Source organism: Chinchilla lanigera, unplaced genomic scaffold, assembly GCF_000276665.1.
Source record: "Chinchilla lanigera isolate Chin_1 unplaced genomic scaffold, ChiLan1.0 scaffold00088, whole genome shotgun sequence".
Lineage (NCBI taxonomy): Eukaryota > Metazoa > Chordata > Mammalia > Rodentia > Chinchillidae > Chinchilla > Chinchilla lanigera.
Window position 1 is genome coordinate 1596555 of NW_004955489.1, and position 15968 is coordinate 1612522.

At 41.8% G+C, this 15968-nt stretch overlaps 1 protein-coding gene across 1 annotated transcript in view; it reads right to left on the minus strand.

Moving 5' to 3' along the window:
- Nucleotides 1-15968, minus strand: part of Hhat (hedgehog acyltransferase) — a gene marked incomplete in the record, with an annotated part of 314509 nt that overhangs the window by 42975 nt on the left and 255566 nt on the right. Inside the window, 1 exon segment of the mRNA XM_013504483.1 lies at nt 326-470. Coding sequence (XP_013359937.1) covers nt 326-470 — 145 coding nt within the window.

Below are 15968 nucleotides of genomic sequence, written 5' to 3' on the forward strand. Positions count from 1 at the left end.
CAGGGCACCAAAGGGAACAGGGTTAAACCTGGCAGTGTCCCCAAGGCTGGGATCTAGGGAAGATAAGGAAAAAGAGCTGGGATAAGTTCAAGAGAGTCAGAACCGTGCATTTTGATGTTAAATAAGTGTCACATGTGGTAGATAGGAGGTACATCCAACACAGGGACACTTACAGTCATAGGTGAAATTGTTCCTGGCTGGTACACTTCTAGGTGACATACCATGAACACAAGAATGAGTGACTCTCCCAAATCCCATCTGTAATACCAAACGCACACATGGAAAACAAGAAGTAGAGTGCAAACAGCACTGCCAGGAAACTCACCTTGCATGAAAATCCTGTCCCAGTAGGTTTTCCCAACCTGATTGCCCCCAAGAAACACCAGGTTGAACAGGATCAACATCGAGGTGGAACAAGATGCCAGGGCAGCATGAAACCGGCGGCGAGCTTGTGGGGAAAGGTGCTGGGCCTGTGAGGAAAATGGCAAGAAGGATTTCATGATAAGGGTGGGGAGAAGGGGGCCCAAGACATTCTCTTGTGCCATCCCAAAGTGTCTCTTCCCATCCCTGAGCTGGGTCACTACTGAAGCAGCTCTCATGACTTGTATCACTGCAGCAAGTTCATTTTTTTTTTTTTTTAATTTTAAAGAGAATTTGGTTTGATCACTTAGCAAGTTCATTTTGGCTAAGGACTGTACCTGCGATTTTACCTCTTCCTCCCACACTGCATAATGCAACTATTGTAGCTTAGCAGCCCACACACCCTGCCGTTGGAGACACTGTAGACGTTTTCTGCATATAAACCTGTAAGTACTCTCTGTGATAACTAGTAAAAACAATTCCATGTCAAGATCAGAACAATCAGAGGTCAAGGTCAGAGTGATCTTCTAGGCCAGTTAACTCGACACTGGCGAGCCTGCGAACTGCCCCATAAACCTGCTGGATTACTAGGAGGAATCTCACAAGGAGGGCGCAGGGAGAATTCACGTGAGCCACCCTGCTGCTGGACTCAAACTCAGCACAGACCTTTCCCTGACAGCACAGAGCTGTACTTGGGAACAGTGGTGGTCCCAGTGCCGGAAGCATTGGCGGCTGGGGGAGTGTTTTCCAGCAATCATGATAAAGGACACTGCTGCTCCTTCCCTGCCTGCCACTCTACTTTCAGTATTTATTTAGGGATCTTGTAAAGCAAACAAAGCCTTATTCCTCATCAGCAACCATTCTGGTGGCTCCTCTTGAGTGACGTCACAGTGTTTATCTGCAGTGTGTGAGCCATTGTCTTGCCCTTGGGACTGTGCCTTCAGAATGAAAATCAGGCGCAGTACCGCAGCCCCAGCTTAATTCAGTGGCACAAAAAGAAAAGGGAGAAGAGGGGCCACAATATCCCCTAGCACCTTAGATGCCTCTGGGGCTACACACACCCTCACATACACTCTGCTCCAAATCATAAGCTGAATTCTGAGTAGTCCACTGGCAGCAGCCTTTGTGGCCCACAAGCAAAGAAGACTGAACCAGAGGCTGAGTCCCTGGTGGGAAGCACATTTATTTAAGGGGACCTTGCTGTGGATCACCTGTGGCCACTCTTTCAGAACTAAGTGAGCTTCTCCTGAAGCTTTGTGGAGGTTTCAGTCTAGAGAAAGGAGTTCCCATCCCTCCTTTTCCTCTCCTGCCAGTACAGGGCTGTTCTGTACGCTCAGACCTAGGTGGTTCGTGCGTTCTCTCTCCAACCCCACTCCGGAGTATGTGGTTATAGCTGCCATATCCAAGTGCTGCCTCCTTGTGGGTAAGATGGGAAGCAGAACAGCTGGGCTTGACTCCAGTGCTGCTGCCCCCAGTGCTGGAGGCGCAGTTGTCCCACTGTTCCAAGAGGCCATGAGCAGGTATCAGGGGAAGCTGCCAGGCAAAAGCAGATAACTGGAGAAGGAGAGAAAGGGGAAGGAGCCACTCTTTACCTCTGAGAATAAGGAGACACTTGCTTACTGGTTTCTGCATTTGAAAGCAGAGGAGATATTTTCTGGGTTTTATTGGCTCAATTAGCAGTTACTGGAAAGGCAAGATGAGAGGTAGTCAGGAGATAGGGAAAAAGAACTCAAAATATTAAAAGAATATATTAATTCAAAAGAATTAATATTTGAAATATTCAAAAGAATTCAAAATATTAAAATATCAAGAAACTATCAACTGGAGATTTCCGGGAAGATGGAAGAGTGGTGAAAAGCAGAGAAACAACCTCTCTGAGATTTGGCAACCAGAGGCTGCAATACAGCAACATGAGAAAGAGAAGGAGGGAGTGGATCCCTAGGACCCAGCAAGGATCTGAAGCAAGAATTGAGGCCCACAGGGAGAGTGAAGAGAGAGACCTCTATGCAGATAAAGGAGGGGGCAAGAGGCACTTTCTTTCTGAGTCCTGACTCAGAAAGTGGGAGGAGCAGCTTGAACCAGCAGATTCATGGTGACTACCAGTGACCCTAGAGGTCTCTATGAAGAAATGAACCAGTGGAATGGAGCAGCGGATGCAGCAAACTGTAGTGGCTAGTGAGTTATTCAGGTGCAGATGTGCCCCAGGAGAGGGTATTTGGCTGGTTGCCATCTTGGAGAGGGTCCAGCTGAGAACTCACAGCAGCTGCCAGTTGACTCCATCCGGTGGTTCACAGTGTCAGGGTGAAGTGGAACCAAGTCCAGGTTGGCAGGAGGTCAGTAGGCTGAGTTCCAGTCAGCGGGAAGCCACGCTCAAGCTGGCAGGAGGCACATGTGCTACAGGCTGAACAAATGGGCTTTTAGTCTCACAGCCAGAAACCAGCCTGAACTTCAGTGGAACCTCCGAGGTTTGCTGGGATTATTCAGTACCCCACTATAAATCTACAGCTGGTGTGCTGGAATTAATCAACTTGGTTCTGGGATCTGTTTGCTCACTCTGTCTACCAGTGATAGCAAAGCCACACCCTGACATTCAGAAAAGTGAGGCATATATTTAGCCATGGTCAAAAAAATCTACACCAAGGCATATAAGAGTCAAGATTCCAAAAATTAGAAAAAGCTTTTAACAAAGTCCAATACTCATTCATGATACAAACCCTACAGAAAATTAGAATAGATGGTCTTTACCTCAATCTGATAAAAGCCATCTATGACAAGCCAAGAGCCAACATCATACTAAATGGAAAAAAACCAGAATGCTTTCACTCTAAAATTAGGAACAAGACAAGAATGTCCACTATTGCCACTCTTATCCAACATAGTTCTGGAAACATTAGCAGAGCAGTTAGATAAGAAAAGGAAATAAAAAGTATAAGGATAGGAAAGAAAGAAGTTCAATTATTATTATTTGTGGATGACATGATATTCTACAGAGAAGATCCCAAAAACTCCACCAAAAGATTCCTTGATTTAATAATTAAATTCGGTAGCATAGCTGGATACAAAGTCAACTCTCAAAAATCAACAGCATGTTCAAAAATCAACAATGACACTCAAAAATCAACAACACTTTTCACTATAGCACCCAAAAAATTGAAATACTTAGGAATCAATCTAACAAAGGAAGTAAAAGACCTTTACATTGAAAACTATAGTATTCTTAAACAGGAAGTCAAAGAGGATATCAGAAAACAGAAAGATATCCCTTATTCTTGGGTAGGAATAACTAATCTAGTGAAAGTGGTCATACTCCCAAAATTATTACACAGATTTAATGCAATTCCAATCAAAATGCCAACAGCATATCTCACAGAATTAGGACAAACAGTACTAAAATTCATTTGGAACTAGAAGAGACCTAGAATGGCAAACACAATTCTGGGCAACAAAGGCAAGGTGGTAGCATCACAATCCCAGACTTGAAATTATACTACAAAGCAACTGTGATAAAAACAGCTTGGTACTGGCAAATACAAACAGATCCAAGGATCAATGAAATAGACTGAAAGATGCAAAAACAACTCCATACATACTCAGTCACCTTATCTTTGACAAAAGAGAAAAACACCTTCACTGGAAGAAAGATAGTCTCTTTAATAAATGATGCTGGAAAAACTGGCTTTCTACATGTTGAAGATTAAAACTGGACCCATGTCTATCACCCTACACTAAACTAAAGTTGAAATGGATCAAAGATCTAAATATTAACACAGAATCATGAAATTGTCTTGAAGATAAAATAGGTAAAACTCTTGAAGACATTGGTGTAGGCAAAGACTTTATGAACAAAACCCTGATCACACAAGAAATATCATCAAGAATCAACAACTGGTATCTTGTCTTGTTAAAAAGGTTTTGCACAGCCAAAGAAACCACCAACAGAGTGAAGAGACAATCCATACAGTGGGGAAATAATTTTAACAGCTGTTCCTCAAAGTATTAATATCTAGAATATATAAATAACTCAAAAAATTCAGATCCCTCAAATTTAAAGAACCAATCCAAAAATGGGCACTGGAAATAGACACTTCCCAGAAGAAGAAATACAAATGGCAAATAAATACATGAAAAAGTGTTCAGTATCACTAGTCATTCAAGAGATGCAAATTAAAATAATGCTGAGATTCTATTTTACCCCAGGAAGAATGGCTCATGAAATCAACCAATAACAAATGCTGGTGAGGCTGTAGGGGGAAAAAAAAAAACAACAAAAAAACAAAAACCTCTTCTCCACTGTTGGTGGGAGTGAAGACTAGTGCAACCATTGTGGAAATCAGTGTGAAGATTCCTCAAAAAACTAAAACTAGAGGTTCTATTCAGCCCAGCTATTCTCCTTCTTGTTATCTTCCTGAAAGAATTAAAAGCATCATACCATAGCAATACATGCACACCTACATTTGTAGCTGCACAGTTGTAGTAACCAAATCTTGGAAACAGCCCAAATGTCCATCAACCAATGAATGGACAAAGAGGATGTGGGTTTTATTTTACACAATAGAGTACTACACTGCCATAAAGAAGGATAAGTTTGAGACATTTTTAGCTAAATGGATGCACCTTTAGACAATACGCAAATAAATCAGACACAGATGTTTAAATACCTCATTTTTTTCTGTAATGTGAGAAACTGAAAGTATAAATAAGGTCCAAAATATATAACAGATATTGGGAAACGGGAAGAAAATGTTCAAATGGGAAGGAGAATGAGGGAGGGAGAAGGGAAAAAGGAAAGGAGGGAAAAGAAAAAGGAGAATAGAAATAAAAATGGAAACAAAGCTTTTGTTAAAAAAGCAGGTTGAGAGGGGTTGAAGTGGGAAGGTGATGGGAAAAAAAAAGCAAGATAGATCACGTGCAGGTACAAATTCCCTATGATGAATGTGATCATTATAAATATCTAAAATATACCAACAAAATTTTAAAAAGAGAGACTATGAGTTATCATAATTGGCGTAAGTGTGTCCACATAACTCCCTCCGGGTGCCACTGTGTAGACATCTGACTTCTCAGGGACCCAGTGAGTCCGACGCTGCAACCATGGTTCTACCCTGGGCAGTGCCTGCTCCAACCTGACATCCAAGGAAGGGGATTCAAGCCTCTCTGGCCTTTCCTATGTCAGTGCCGACAGCAGAGCATGCACAGAGGTCAAGGGCTGTTCTTTTATGGGAAGTGACTGCAGTTATTTTAAAAATCTACAGACAGACACCCAAAGGATTGTTTTCTTTTCATGGGGCTGCTCAGCAAGGCTGTGGTGCTGTTACCCGGTATGGAGAAGAGTTCATCTACAGGAGGAGGCTGAGATGGGTGGGCAGGGTAGGCAGAGTGGGGAAGGGAGCCCAAGCTGTGGCTCCTACAGCTCTCCCTTGGGTCCTGTGATCACCCCTGGATCTCTCAGAGTTACACGGTCCAACACATTTCAGGGTCTTCTTACAAAGACCAAGGTCAACATAATAGCAGCTGTGAGGGAGGTTCTCATCTCAGAGACAGGAGGGGACATCTGAAGTCTAAAATGACTCAATACAGTTCAATTTCCAGACCTGGCTTTTTTGGTTTTGCTTGTTCATTTTAATAAGCAGAAATGTTAAAGCCACAGGTTGTTAAAACCCAAAAGTGAAAATATTTAAAGGGGAAATCAATGAGTTCATAGGCAAATCTTAATTCTCTCCTCTCCCCTGAGAAGAGCATATGTTAAACAAAATAGATGATAATCAATAAAATAAAAAACCTACCTTTAATAGTCTCATCCCCCGAGAAAAATGGCTATGCTAATATACAGCAAAATCGAAAGAGCTTGCCTTTTCTCATCATGAATCAGTGCGAACAAGGCGTGACAGGTCCCAAGGCAGGAAAGAAGGATTCATCTGGATAATCCATGAGAAGGTACAATGGAGGGCCCATTATCCACAGGACACAGTCAAGCCCCACTGGGGATGCCTGAAACAGGTGGTACCAACCTCTCTATATGCTAGGTTTGTTCCTAGCATACACACTTAGGATAGTCTAATATATGAGATTAACAACAAATAATAAAATAGAATAACCATAACAGTATACTGTAATAAATGTAAGTCAGTGTGGTCTCTCTCTCCAAATACTTTAACCTTCTCTACCCACTCTTGCAACACCGACGATGAGAGATGATACAATCCTAGGGCCAAGCGGATGAGACGCCGGGAGGAGCACAGACACTGGATGTGACATTAGGCTACCATGGAAGGATGGCTGCAACACAATCGCCAGCAGTCTCTCAGACAACCAAGAGTGACCAAGTGAGGAAACTGCCAGGCAGAGTCCACCAAGCTACTTGAAACTGCAAGCAACCTAAACTTAGCAATTATTTCTGGGATTTTTCATGTGCTACTGTCTGACTGCAATTAACTACAGGTAACCAGAGCAGTAGAGACAGCAATGTAGGTGAGGCATGGCTGTAATTAACAGTGAAGACCTGTAAGTCTTGGCTGTCACCATCTTTTCTTTAGATTCCCTGGACAGGGCAACCCACTTGGGCCCCCTTCTGTCCCTCTCTGGGACAGAAGCTTTCTTTCCCTCAATAAATATATTCTGTTCTTAACCTCTGTTGTTCCTAAAATTCATTCTTCGATTTTAGAGAACACAAACTTGTCCCAGATATTGTTCAGGTTGGGAATTTCTATTTTCCTATATCATTTCGGAGGTCCCCACCGAGATCCCTGGATGGAGAAAAACAGATGCCTTACTAAAAGATGTCACCTCATTTATTAAATTCCAACAAACTCTTCAACAGCTTACAGAGGTCCAGCCCAGAGAAAAAAAAAATCCCATACTCCATCCTGGAGATTTAGTACTGGTAAAGTCCCCTCTCTCATCTTCTCCTTCCCTACGACCAACCTGGGAAGGACGATACACCGTGATCCTGTCATCTGCTTCAGCGGTCAAGACAACAGGCCTGGACTCTTAGATATATCACACCAGACTCAAGCTCTAAAACCCAGAGACTGTTGCTGAAGATTTAAAACTGTACACCTACCCAAGACGAAAACGCCTGGTGTCTATCAAGGGCCTTTAGATAGATCTTCTGGAGAGTATCCCTGCCAATCGAGAAGTACGACCCCTTTCAGCCTGAAGAAGCTGGAGCGGTCACCGCCTCACGGCAGTTCAGGTTACTTCTTCAGAAGTGGGGAATGTTATACACAGCTGAGTTAGACAGAAATATTATAGGCAGTCAGACAGGGCCAGGCCCTCAAAAGAGCTGGTATGGAAGACAAGATACCTTACAAGTCAAGATATATTTCCTGTGGGCCAGACCTCAAGACAAAGGACTAAACAAATGCACCACATACCTCCCTAGGTATGGCCATCAGGGATTCATATTTTAAATAGGTAGCAATCACCTTAAAAAAGCCAGGAAGAGTCATTAGCCCAACTCCCTACAGGAAAAACTCCTGTTCTGTATTCATGCCTGTTTGCTATATGACTCACTTCCCCATTTGATCCCAGTTTACTCAATTTTACCTGAACAATTATGCTTGGAATCGTATTGGCTGACCATAGTTTTGTCCCACCTCATGCCCACCTTGTAATTTCCCATTTTCCCCCTATCTTGGACCCGTCTCAGGACGTGATTTTACTCTATGAAGTCCCTGGAAAGGGCAAGGTCCTTGGCAACACACTTGGGCCCCCTTCTGTCCCTCTCTTGGACAGAAGATTTCTTTCCCTCAACAAATATATTCTGCTCTTAAAAAAAAAATAAAAATAAAGTAAAATAAAATAAAAATATATATATATATATATATTCCCTGGACACGCTGCAGAAGGCCACAGTTTTGATATTATGGATCTCCACAAGATCTTTCATTTGTTTACAGGAGGTTGGGAGGTTGGGAGGTTAGGAGGTTGGGAGGAAATACCACACATAGGGAGTCCCAGAAGAAAAAATATGGTACAGGCAAGGCCAGAGGTACACGTGTTTGGGGCAGACAGCTCCGTCAATAAGTGCGACTTTCCAAAGCCCCCACATTAAGTGCTTTCTTTCTTTGGCACTTTTCCCTCTGAAGTTGCACAGCGGTCACTCCTGTGGTCCCTTGCATCTGAGATGCAGGCAGTTGTGAGTGGGTGCCATGCCTCAAAAGTCAGCCATGCATCCTGCTGGTTTAGGAGCTTGAGAACACCCTCGAGAAGGGAATTTGTGTAGAGGAACTATAAACCGCAAGGAGAAACACCTGAGAATGATGAAGAGCCATGAGATAGGAGCACGAGAATTGCCTGCTTGATCAGATAAGGCAATGACTGATAAGCAGAATTTCAATTTCATTAACTTCATTTATTAGGATAAACAAAAGTTCTGCTTGGGTCTCTTCCCAGAGGACAGCTGAGTCTGTGGCAACCCAACAGCCTGGCAGCAAAAGTCTGGGAGTGGCATTGCCCTCTATGGGTTACTTGGAAAGTTCCTGGGCATGTTTGGCCATCTCAAGGACTAAGATGTGATGGTAACATTGGCAGGCAGGACTGCTGGGATAACAAACACACTGCCACAGGCAGGACAAAGAGTCCTGCCTCAAACATCAACAGATGCATTGATCGATGGGTATCTAACTAACTATCTATCTAACTATGGGTATCTATCTAAGTATGGGTAATAGATGCAATGGGTATCTTCCATACCCACTGCAGAACAGATTTCCTGCTCAGCCTATGAGGGCATTAGGAGCAATGCCAAAACCTGCCCCTATTTTTCTCAAGCTCCTAAACCAGCAGGATGCATGGCTGACTTTTGAGGCATGGCCCAGGGAAATCCACCAGGGCAGAGAAAGAGCTCGCCCCAGCACCCCAGTGCTAGGCACACTTGGCCATGCCTAGCACTGGGCGTCAACTCTGAGAATGAAAGGAGCCTCCTGTACTTCCACCACCCTGAGACAAAGTGTAGCCACCAGATCAAAGCCTCCTCCCTCCACCACCCTGAAACTCAGAGGCCAAGGGAACTGCAGGTAGGGCAAGTTAGAAAGAATCAATCTCTTGCAATACAGGTGCAACCAGTTCTCCCAGGGTCTGTGACACAGGAGAGGAGAATAGGGCAGTTTCTCTGCATGGGAATGTCAACATAGCCCACTCTTCAGCATCCAGTGCAGGGCCCTGGGCCAGACCAGCAATGCCTCTGGCCAGTGGACCAGACAGGATGTGGAAATGCAGCAGAGCTCAGCGGTGGCTTTAAACTTCCCTTTAACACTCACTTCCAAAGGTCAGGAATGGGACCCAAATGAACTGAGCTGAACTAAACTTTTGTCATACTAGAGTGCATTTCTTGCTATGAGGTACCCACCAGCTCCAAGTGTTTATTCACATCTCCACAGCAGCTCCTCTCTCTTTTCTACTCAACATTCCTATCTCCGGAAATCACAGGATTGGTGAGGCCAACAAGCTGGGACTGGGGTGCCGGGTACAAAATGGGGGTCAGAAGTGAAGCCAGAACTGGGCATGGGGTAGAAAGTGGATGGTGCTCTGGGGCTGGAGGCTGCTGAGCTCGTGGGCTCCTCACTTGGCCACAGAAGGGCTGCATGTGGGGCTGAGGGGAGGAGGGGCCAGGCTGAGCATCTGGAGAAGCAGATGGCTGGAGGAATGGCTGCTGGAGATTGTGACAAAGGCTTGGCAAGTGGTACCTGATACTGTTTATTTTTAGGTGCGGGGGGCAGTAAAAACAGAAACTGGGTGGGCTTGAGCAGCTGGACACAGTTCTTTTGTAAGATCACTGAAGGTTTTCATTTGCTACATAAATGCTACCAGTGAGTAAGTGAGAGATGAGTAAGGCCATGGCAAAGGAGGAGGCTGGTGGAGACCAGGGAGGGCAGGTGAGGAGTGGGCACCCACAGGATGAGAAAGCAAGAGTAAAGAAGAGTGCACAATGATGCTGAACGTTTTTCATATATTTATTTGCCATTAGTATATCTTCATCTGAGAAGTGTGTATTTATCTCAGATGTCCATTTTTGGATTAGGTCTTTGAATTTAGGGGGCCTGATTTTTTTTAATTCTTTATATATTCTAGATTACTTGTCTTAGGGGCAGTTGGCTAAAATTTTTTTCCAATTCGTGGGTTTCCTTTTTACTGTTGTTGATTTCTTTTGATGTGCAAAAACTTTTCAATATTAAGAGATCCCAGTTGTTGATTCTTTGAAGTATTTCCCACGCAGTTTGGTTTTTGTTCAGGAACTGTCTGCCTACCCATATGTCAAGATTTTTACCTACTTTCTCTTCTAGTAGATTTAATGTTTCTGTTTTAATACTTAGATCTTTGATCCATTTTGACTTTAGTTTAGTGCATGGTGATAGACATGGGTCTAGTTTTAGTCTTCGGCATGTGGAAAAGCCAATTTTTCCAGCACCATTTATTAAACAGGTTGTCTTTCTTCTAGTGAACATGTTTGGGCCCTTTGTCAAAGATAAGGTGGCTGAGTGTGTTTGTAGTTGTGTCTGCATCTTCTAATCTGTTCCACTGGTATTCTGGTCTGTATTTTCACCCCCATTTTGTACCCCACACCCCAGTCCCAGCTTGTTGGCCCCACCAAACCTGTGATTTCCAGAGACAGGAATGTTGAGTAGAAAAGAGAAAGGAGCTGCTGTGGAGATGTGATTTTATTACAGTAGCTTTGTAGTATAATTTCATGTCAGGGATTGTGATGCCTCTTGCCTTGCCTTTGCTGCCCAGGATTGCTTTTGCTATTTCAGGGCTCTTCTGGATCCAGATGAATTTTAGGAATGTTTTCTCTAGATCTGTGAGATATACTAATGGTATTTTAATTGGAATTGCATTGAATCTGTACAACAATTTTGGGAGTATGGCCATTTTCACAATGTTCGTTCTTCCTACCCATGAGCAAGGAATATCTTTCAATTTTCTGAAATCCTCTTTGATCTCTTTTTTCAGAGTACTATAATTTTCACTGTATAGATCTTTTACTTCCTTTGTTAGATTGATTTCTAAGTATTTCATTCATCATTGGTCATTCAAGAAATGCAAATTAAAACACTGAGATTACATCTCACCTGAGAAAGAATGACTGTCATTAAGAAATCAACCAATGACAAATGCTGGAGAGGCTGTGGGGAAAAAAGAACCCTCTCCCCTGCTGATGGGAATGTAGATTAGTGAAACCACTGTGGATATCAGTGTGGAGATTCCTCACAAAACTAGGATTAGAAGTCCCACTTAACCTAGATATCCCCCTTCTGGGTATTTTCCCAGAAGAATTTAAAACATCATACCACAGCAATATATGTGCACCCATGTTTCTAGCAGCACAATTTGTCATAGCTAATTCTTGGAAACAACCCAAATGCCCATCCACTGAGGAATGGATAAAAAAGATGTGGTATTGTTTATGCAATGGAGTACTACTCAGCTATGAAAAAGATGAAAGTAGAGGCTTTTATAGGTACATGGATGCAACTAGAGACCATACTCATAAGTGAAATAAATCGGACCCACATGTGTAAACATTGCATTGTCTCCTAGAGTAAGAACATGAAAGGGTAAATAAAACCCAAAACATACAATAGATATTATGAAAGGGAAAGAAACTGCTCAAAGGAAGGATCAACTGGCATGAGGGAAAGGAGAAAAAGAAAGGAAGAAGGAAGGGGAAAATATATATATATAGGAGAGCTGGGAAACTGTACTGCTGAAGTCTAATGGTTTATTGAAAGGAACAGATAATGCCTAACTTTTTTTTACCAACTTTGCATGCTTATACCTGTAATCTGAACAACTAATCTGAACAACAATATGCAATATAACAACTACTGGTGAATTCCTACCACCTTGTCTAGTGAAAGTCTGTGTAGTTTCTAATGGTTGTTTTTGTTTTTATTTTTTATTCTCTTTAATGGTTTGATCAATCTTGCATTCTTACATCTGGTAAGATGAGCAACTTTGTTGAAGATAACAATATGTAATATAACAGCCACTGTTAATTCCTATCATTTTGTCCTGAAAAACAAAAAAGAAGAGTGCGCAGAGTGAAACACACCAGGTCAGGAGGCCTGCAATCCCAAAGTCATTCCAGCACCCTCTATTGCATCCCTACACCAATCTGTAGGGTATCACTCCCTGTCTCAGAGTGCTTTGGTTCTCTTCAGTTAAAAGCCCATATTTTACCAGTTTCCCCTCCCTCCCCTGTTCCTACTAACATGGTCAGCTCTTGAAGGATCGGGGTAGGCAGATTCCCCATTATTCACCCCCAGCCCACGCATCCTCCACGTGTACTCCATCACACCCCAACACCTATCTCTCTGCAGCAAGTCACAGAATCTCCTGATTCCTTCATGTTCTTTTCTTTCCCATGTCCAACACAGATGAGCACAAGAAGGCACTCAGAAAGCAACACCTCCTTCTGTCTTTGATGTATTTCAAAAGTATTTGGTCAGTCCAATTTCATTTTCCAATCTCTGTTTGCTACTAAGGTCTAAACAATGCTGTCTTAGTTGCTTTTCTCTGATTGCTAGGACAAAATACCCAATGCCCAAAATTAAGGAGGGAAAGGTTTATTTATCTAACAGTTTGTGGAAGTTTCAGTCCATATTTGGCTGGCTCCAAGGCAGAGTGGCACATGGCAGAGAGCAACAGTTTATGGTGGCAGAAGACAGCAAAAGCAACAAGAGCAAAATGGGGGAGCAGCAGAAGGCAAGCCACTTTCCCTCCCTTACACTGTATGCAGAGTAACTGTGGGTGTAGCACTCACACCCATGAATCAATCATAAACTCTAAAAGTCTGCCCCATGACTGCATGAGGCTTTGAGGGGACACATCCAGACACAAACCATAACAAATGCATTTGCCCAGATGAAGGCAGAGCCAGTTTTACTGATCTGGACCAGTTGCCTGCTCCACAATTTAGAGGTTCAGTCAGAGGCCATCACTGGACATCTGAATCCATGTGGCACATGAATGAATATAGAATACTTTCAAATAACTATAGCAATAACTAACTCTCAATCTCATCAGAGAACATAAGCCATGGTGTAGGTGTCTGAGGTCAGACTAACTGTTCTGAAATGTCAACTGTGCTGCCTCTCCCTTCATTCTTACTCTGCTACTGCTGCCACACAAATCTACTCTGCAGTATCTGCATCAAATTTCCCAGAGACCTCTAAACTATGGTGCTATACTCTTGCTTTTTAGCTTCCAGTTCATTAGACACACTACATGTCTTCATTATGCAAAATATTATGGTGCTTCTTTATTATTTTTCGGCCAAAATCCAAATTGCCAAGGCACTTTAAACTGGATCCCACTTTCCTTTTTGATCCTGACTTCCACCATTCTACCAACCACTCAGCTGTTGTTTTTCCCCTACACAGCACACACTTTCACACCTCTGCACCAGGCACAGGCTACTCCCTCTGGGTCAGCTCAGGAGAGCAACTTTGGACCACAGCTTTGGTTTCAGGCTTCCTACCTTGGAACTGTGTTGTTCAGAACAAGCTCGGGCTCTTCCCCTTTTCAGTCCATAGTTAGTATTTGATAAATATAAATCTTCCTAATCCTGGAAGAATCAAGTCACCTACTTTCTGTGTTTCCATAATGCTTGAAACAGATGGCACCAATCCATATGTCTCAGGTAACTTCAATTTGTAATGTAAAACATTCTCTGTTGTGAGAAGCTTTATCTATACTGTAGAGTTGGTAAAAATCATTCAGCTCTTACTAACGAAAAACTAGAACAGTAGAGAGATGAAGTCACTGTCCTCCTGCCATTATATCCATTACGTACTGATGAGCACAGTGCAAGCACATAATGGTCCTCTAAGTCAATGCCTTCATGCCCCTGCTGTGTAATAATAATAATAACCTCACACGTGTGACACTGTGTCTTCTCTCCTCTGGATGAACACTGAAGGTCTTTGCTTCTTCAGTGCCAGCTGTAAAGTAGATTGTCAAGAAACGTTTATTGATGAGATGTTTCATGCACATAGAGGACTGGCAAGTGTCAGTTTCAGAAGCAAGAATATATGCTTCCAATGACACTAAAATTGAAAAAAGTAATTGGGATTCAGAGTTATAGCAAGAAGATCATCACACCTCCCCAAAAAGTGACAGGCCAAAAGAACACAGAATGTCTTAATAAATAAAAATTAATACCCCTGGGGATTGGAGACATACTGGTAAAAGGACAGAAAATTTCAGACAAATAGGTAGAATAAATTCAAAAGATTTGTTGTACAATATAGTGGTATAGTTAATAATAACATACTGTACTCCTAGAAGTTGCTAAGAAAATAGATTTTTAGGTGTCCTTACTATAGAAAATAAGTATGTGAAATAATGAATATGTTAATTAGCTCAGTGTAACCATTCAAATATATATATATATATCTCCAAATATCACATTTATCTGTGACAAATATATACAACTTTCATTTGTCAATTTAAAAAATTCATAGGTCAAATAGGTCAAGCACCTAACCTGAAAATAAGAAAATGTTCACAGATTGAAAATATAGAGATATATAGAATACTCTAAAGCTAAAACTAATGAAAAAAAAAATCAGAAAAGATGTAGGACATGAAAATCAATGTGTAAAAATAAGTTGTGTTTATATATAATAACAGTGAACAGTCTGGAAGGTAAATTAGGAAAATATTTCTACATATACAGTGGTACTTTGGCTGATCAACTTAATTCTTTCCATGACTCTGGTCACTGAATCTTTTTCATGATTCTGCAATATTTTTTTAGAGAATTATAAAAACGTATCCTAAAATTCAAATGGAATCCAAAGGACCCTAAATAACCAAAACAATATTGAAAAAAAAAAAAAAAGGAAAAATTGGAGGACTCAAATTTCCTGATTTAAAACTTGCAATAGAGCCACAGTAATCAAAACAGTATTGGACTGGGATAAAGAGAGACATATAAACAAAAAAGAATAGACTCGAAAGCCCAGAAGTCAACTCCCTTATATGGTTAAGTGATGCCCAGCAAGAGCTGCAAGGGCATTTAAGGAGGAGAAGTCAGTCCTTTCTGCAGTGGTGCTGAGGAAAGTGGATATCGACATGCACAGGTAGAACCTTCCTGATACATGTGAAAAATAACACAAAGGACCAGAGATCTAACTGTAATTCTTAAAACATACAGAGAAAGCTTCATGGTATTGGACTTATCAATGATTTCTTGGATATGATACCAAAACCACAAACAACAAAAATGAAAATCGATACACTGAACTTCACAAAAATTTGAAACTTTTGTGCATCACAGGATACTCTAAACAAAGTGAAAAGGCAACCTAGGAATAGAATAAAACATTTTCAATCATGTCTCAATACCGATATAATATCCAGAATGTGTTGAAAACTGTTACACTACTTAACAACAAAACAAACAACACTGAAAAACAGGCAAATAATTTGAGTAGACAATTATGCAAAGAACTATACAAATGTCCACAAGTATAGTACATGAAAAGATCTCAACATCAAAATCGTAAGAAAGGGCTGGGGATATAGCTCAGTGGCATAACTGCCTGCCTGGCAAGTGCAAAGTCCTGAGTTTGATCCCCAGTACCTCAAAAAAAAAAAAAAAA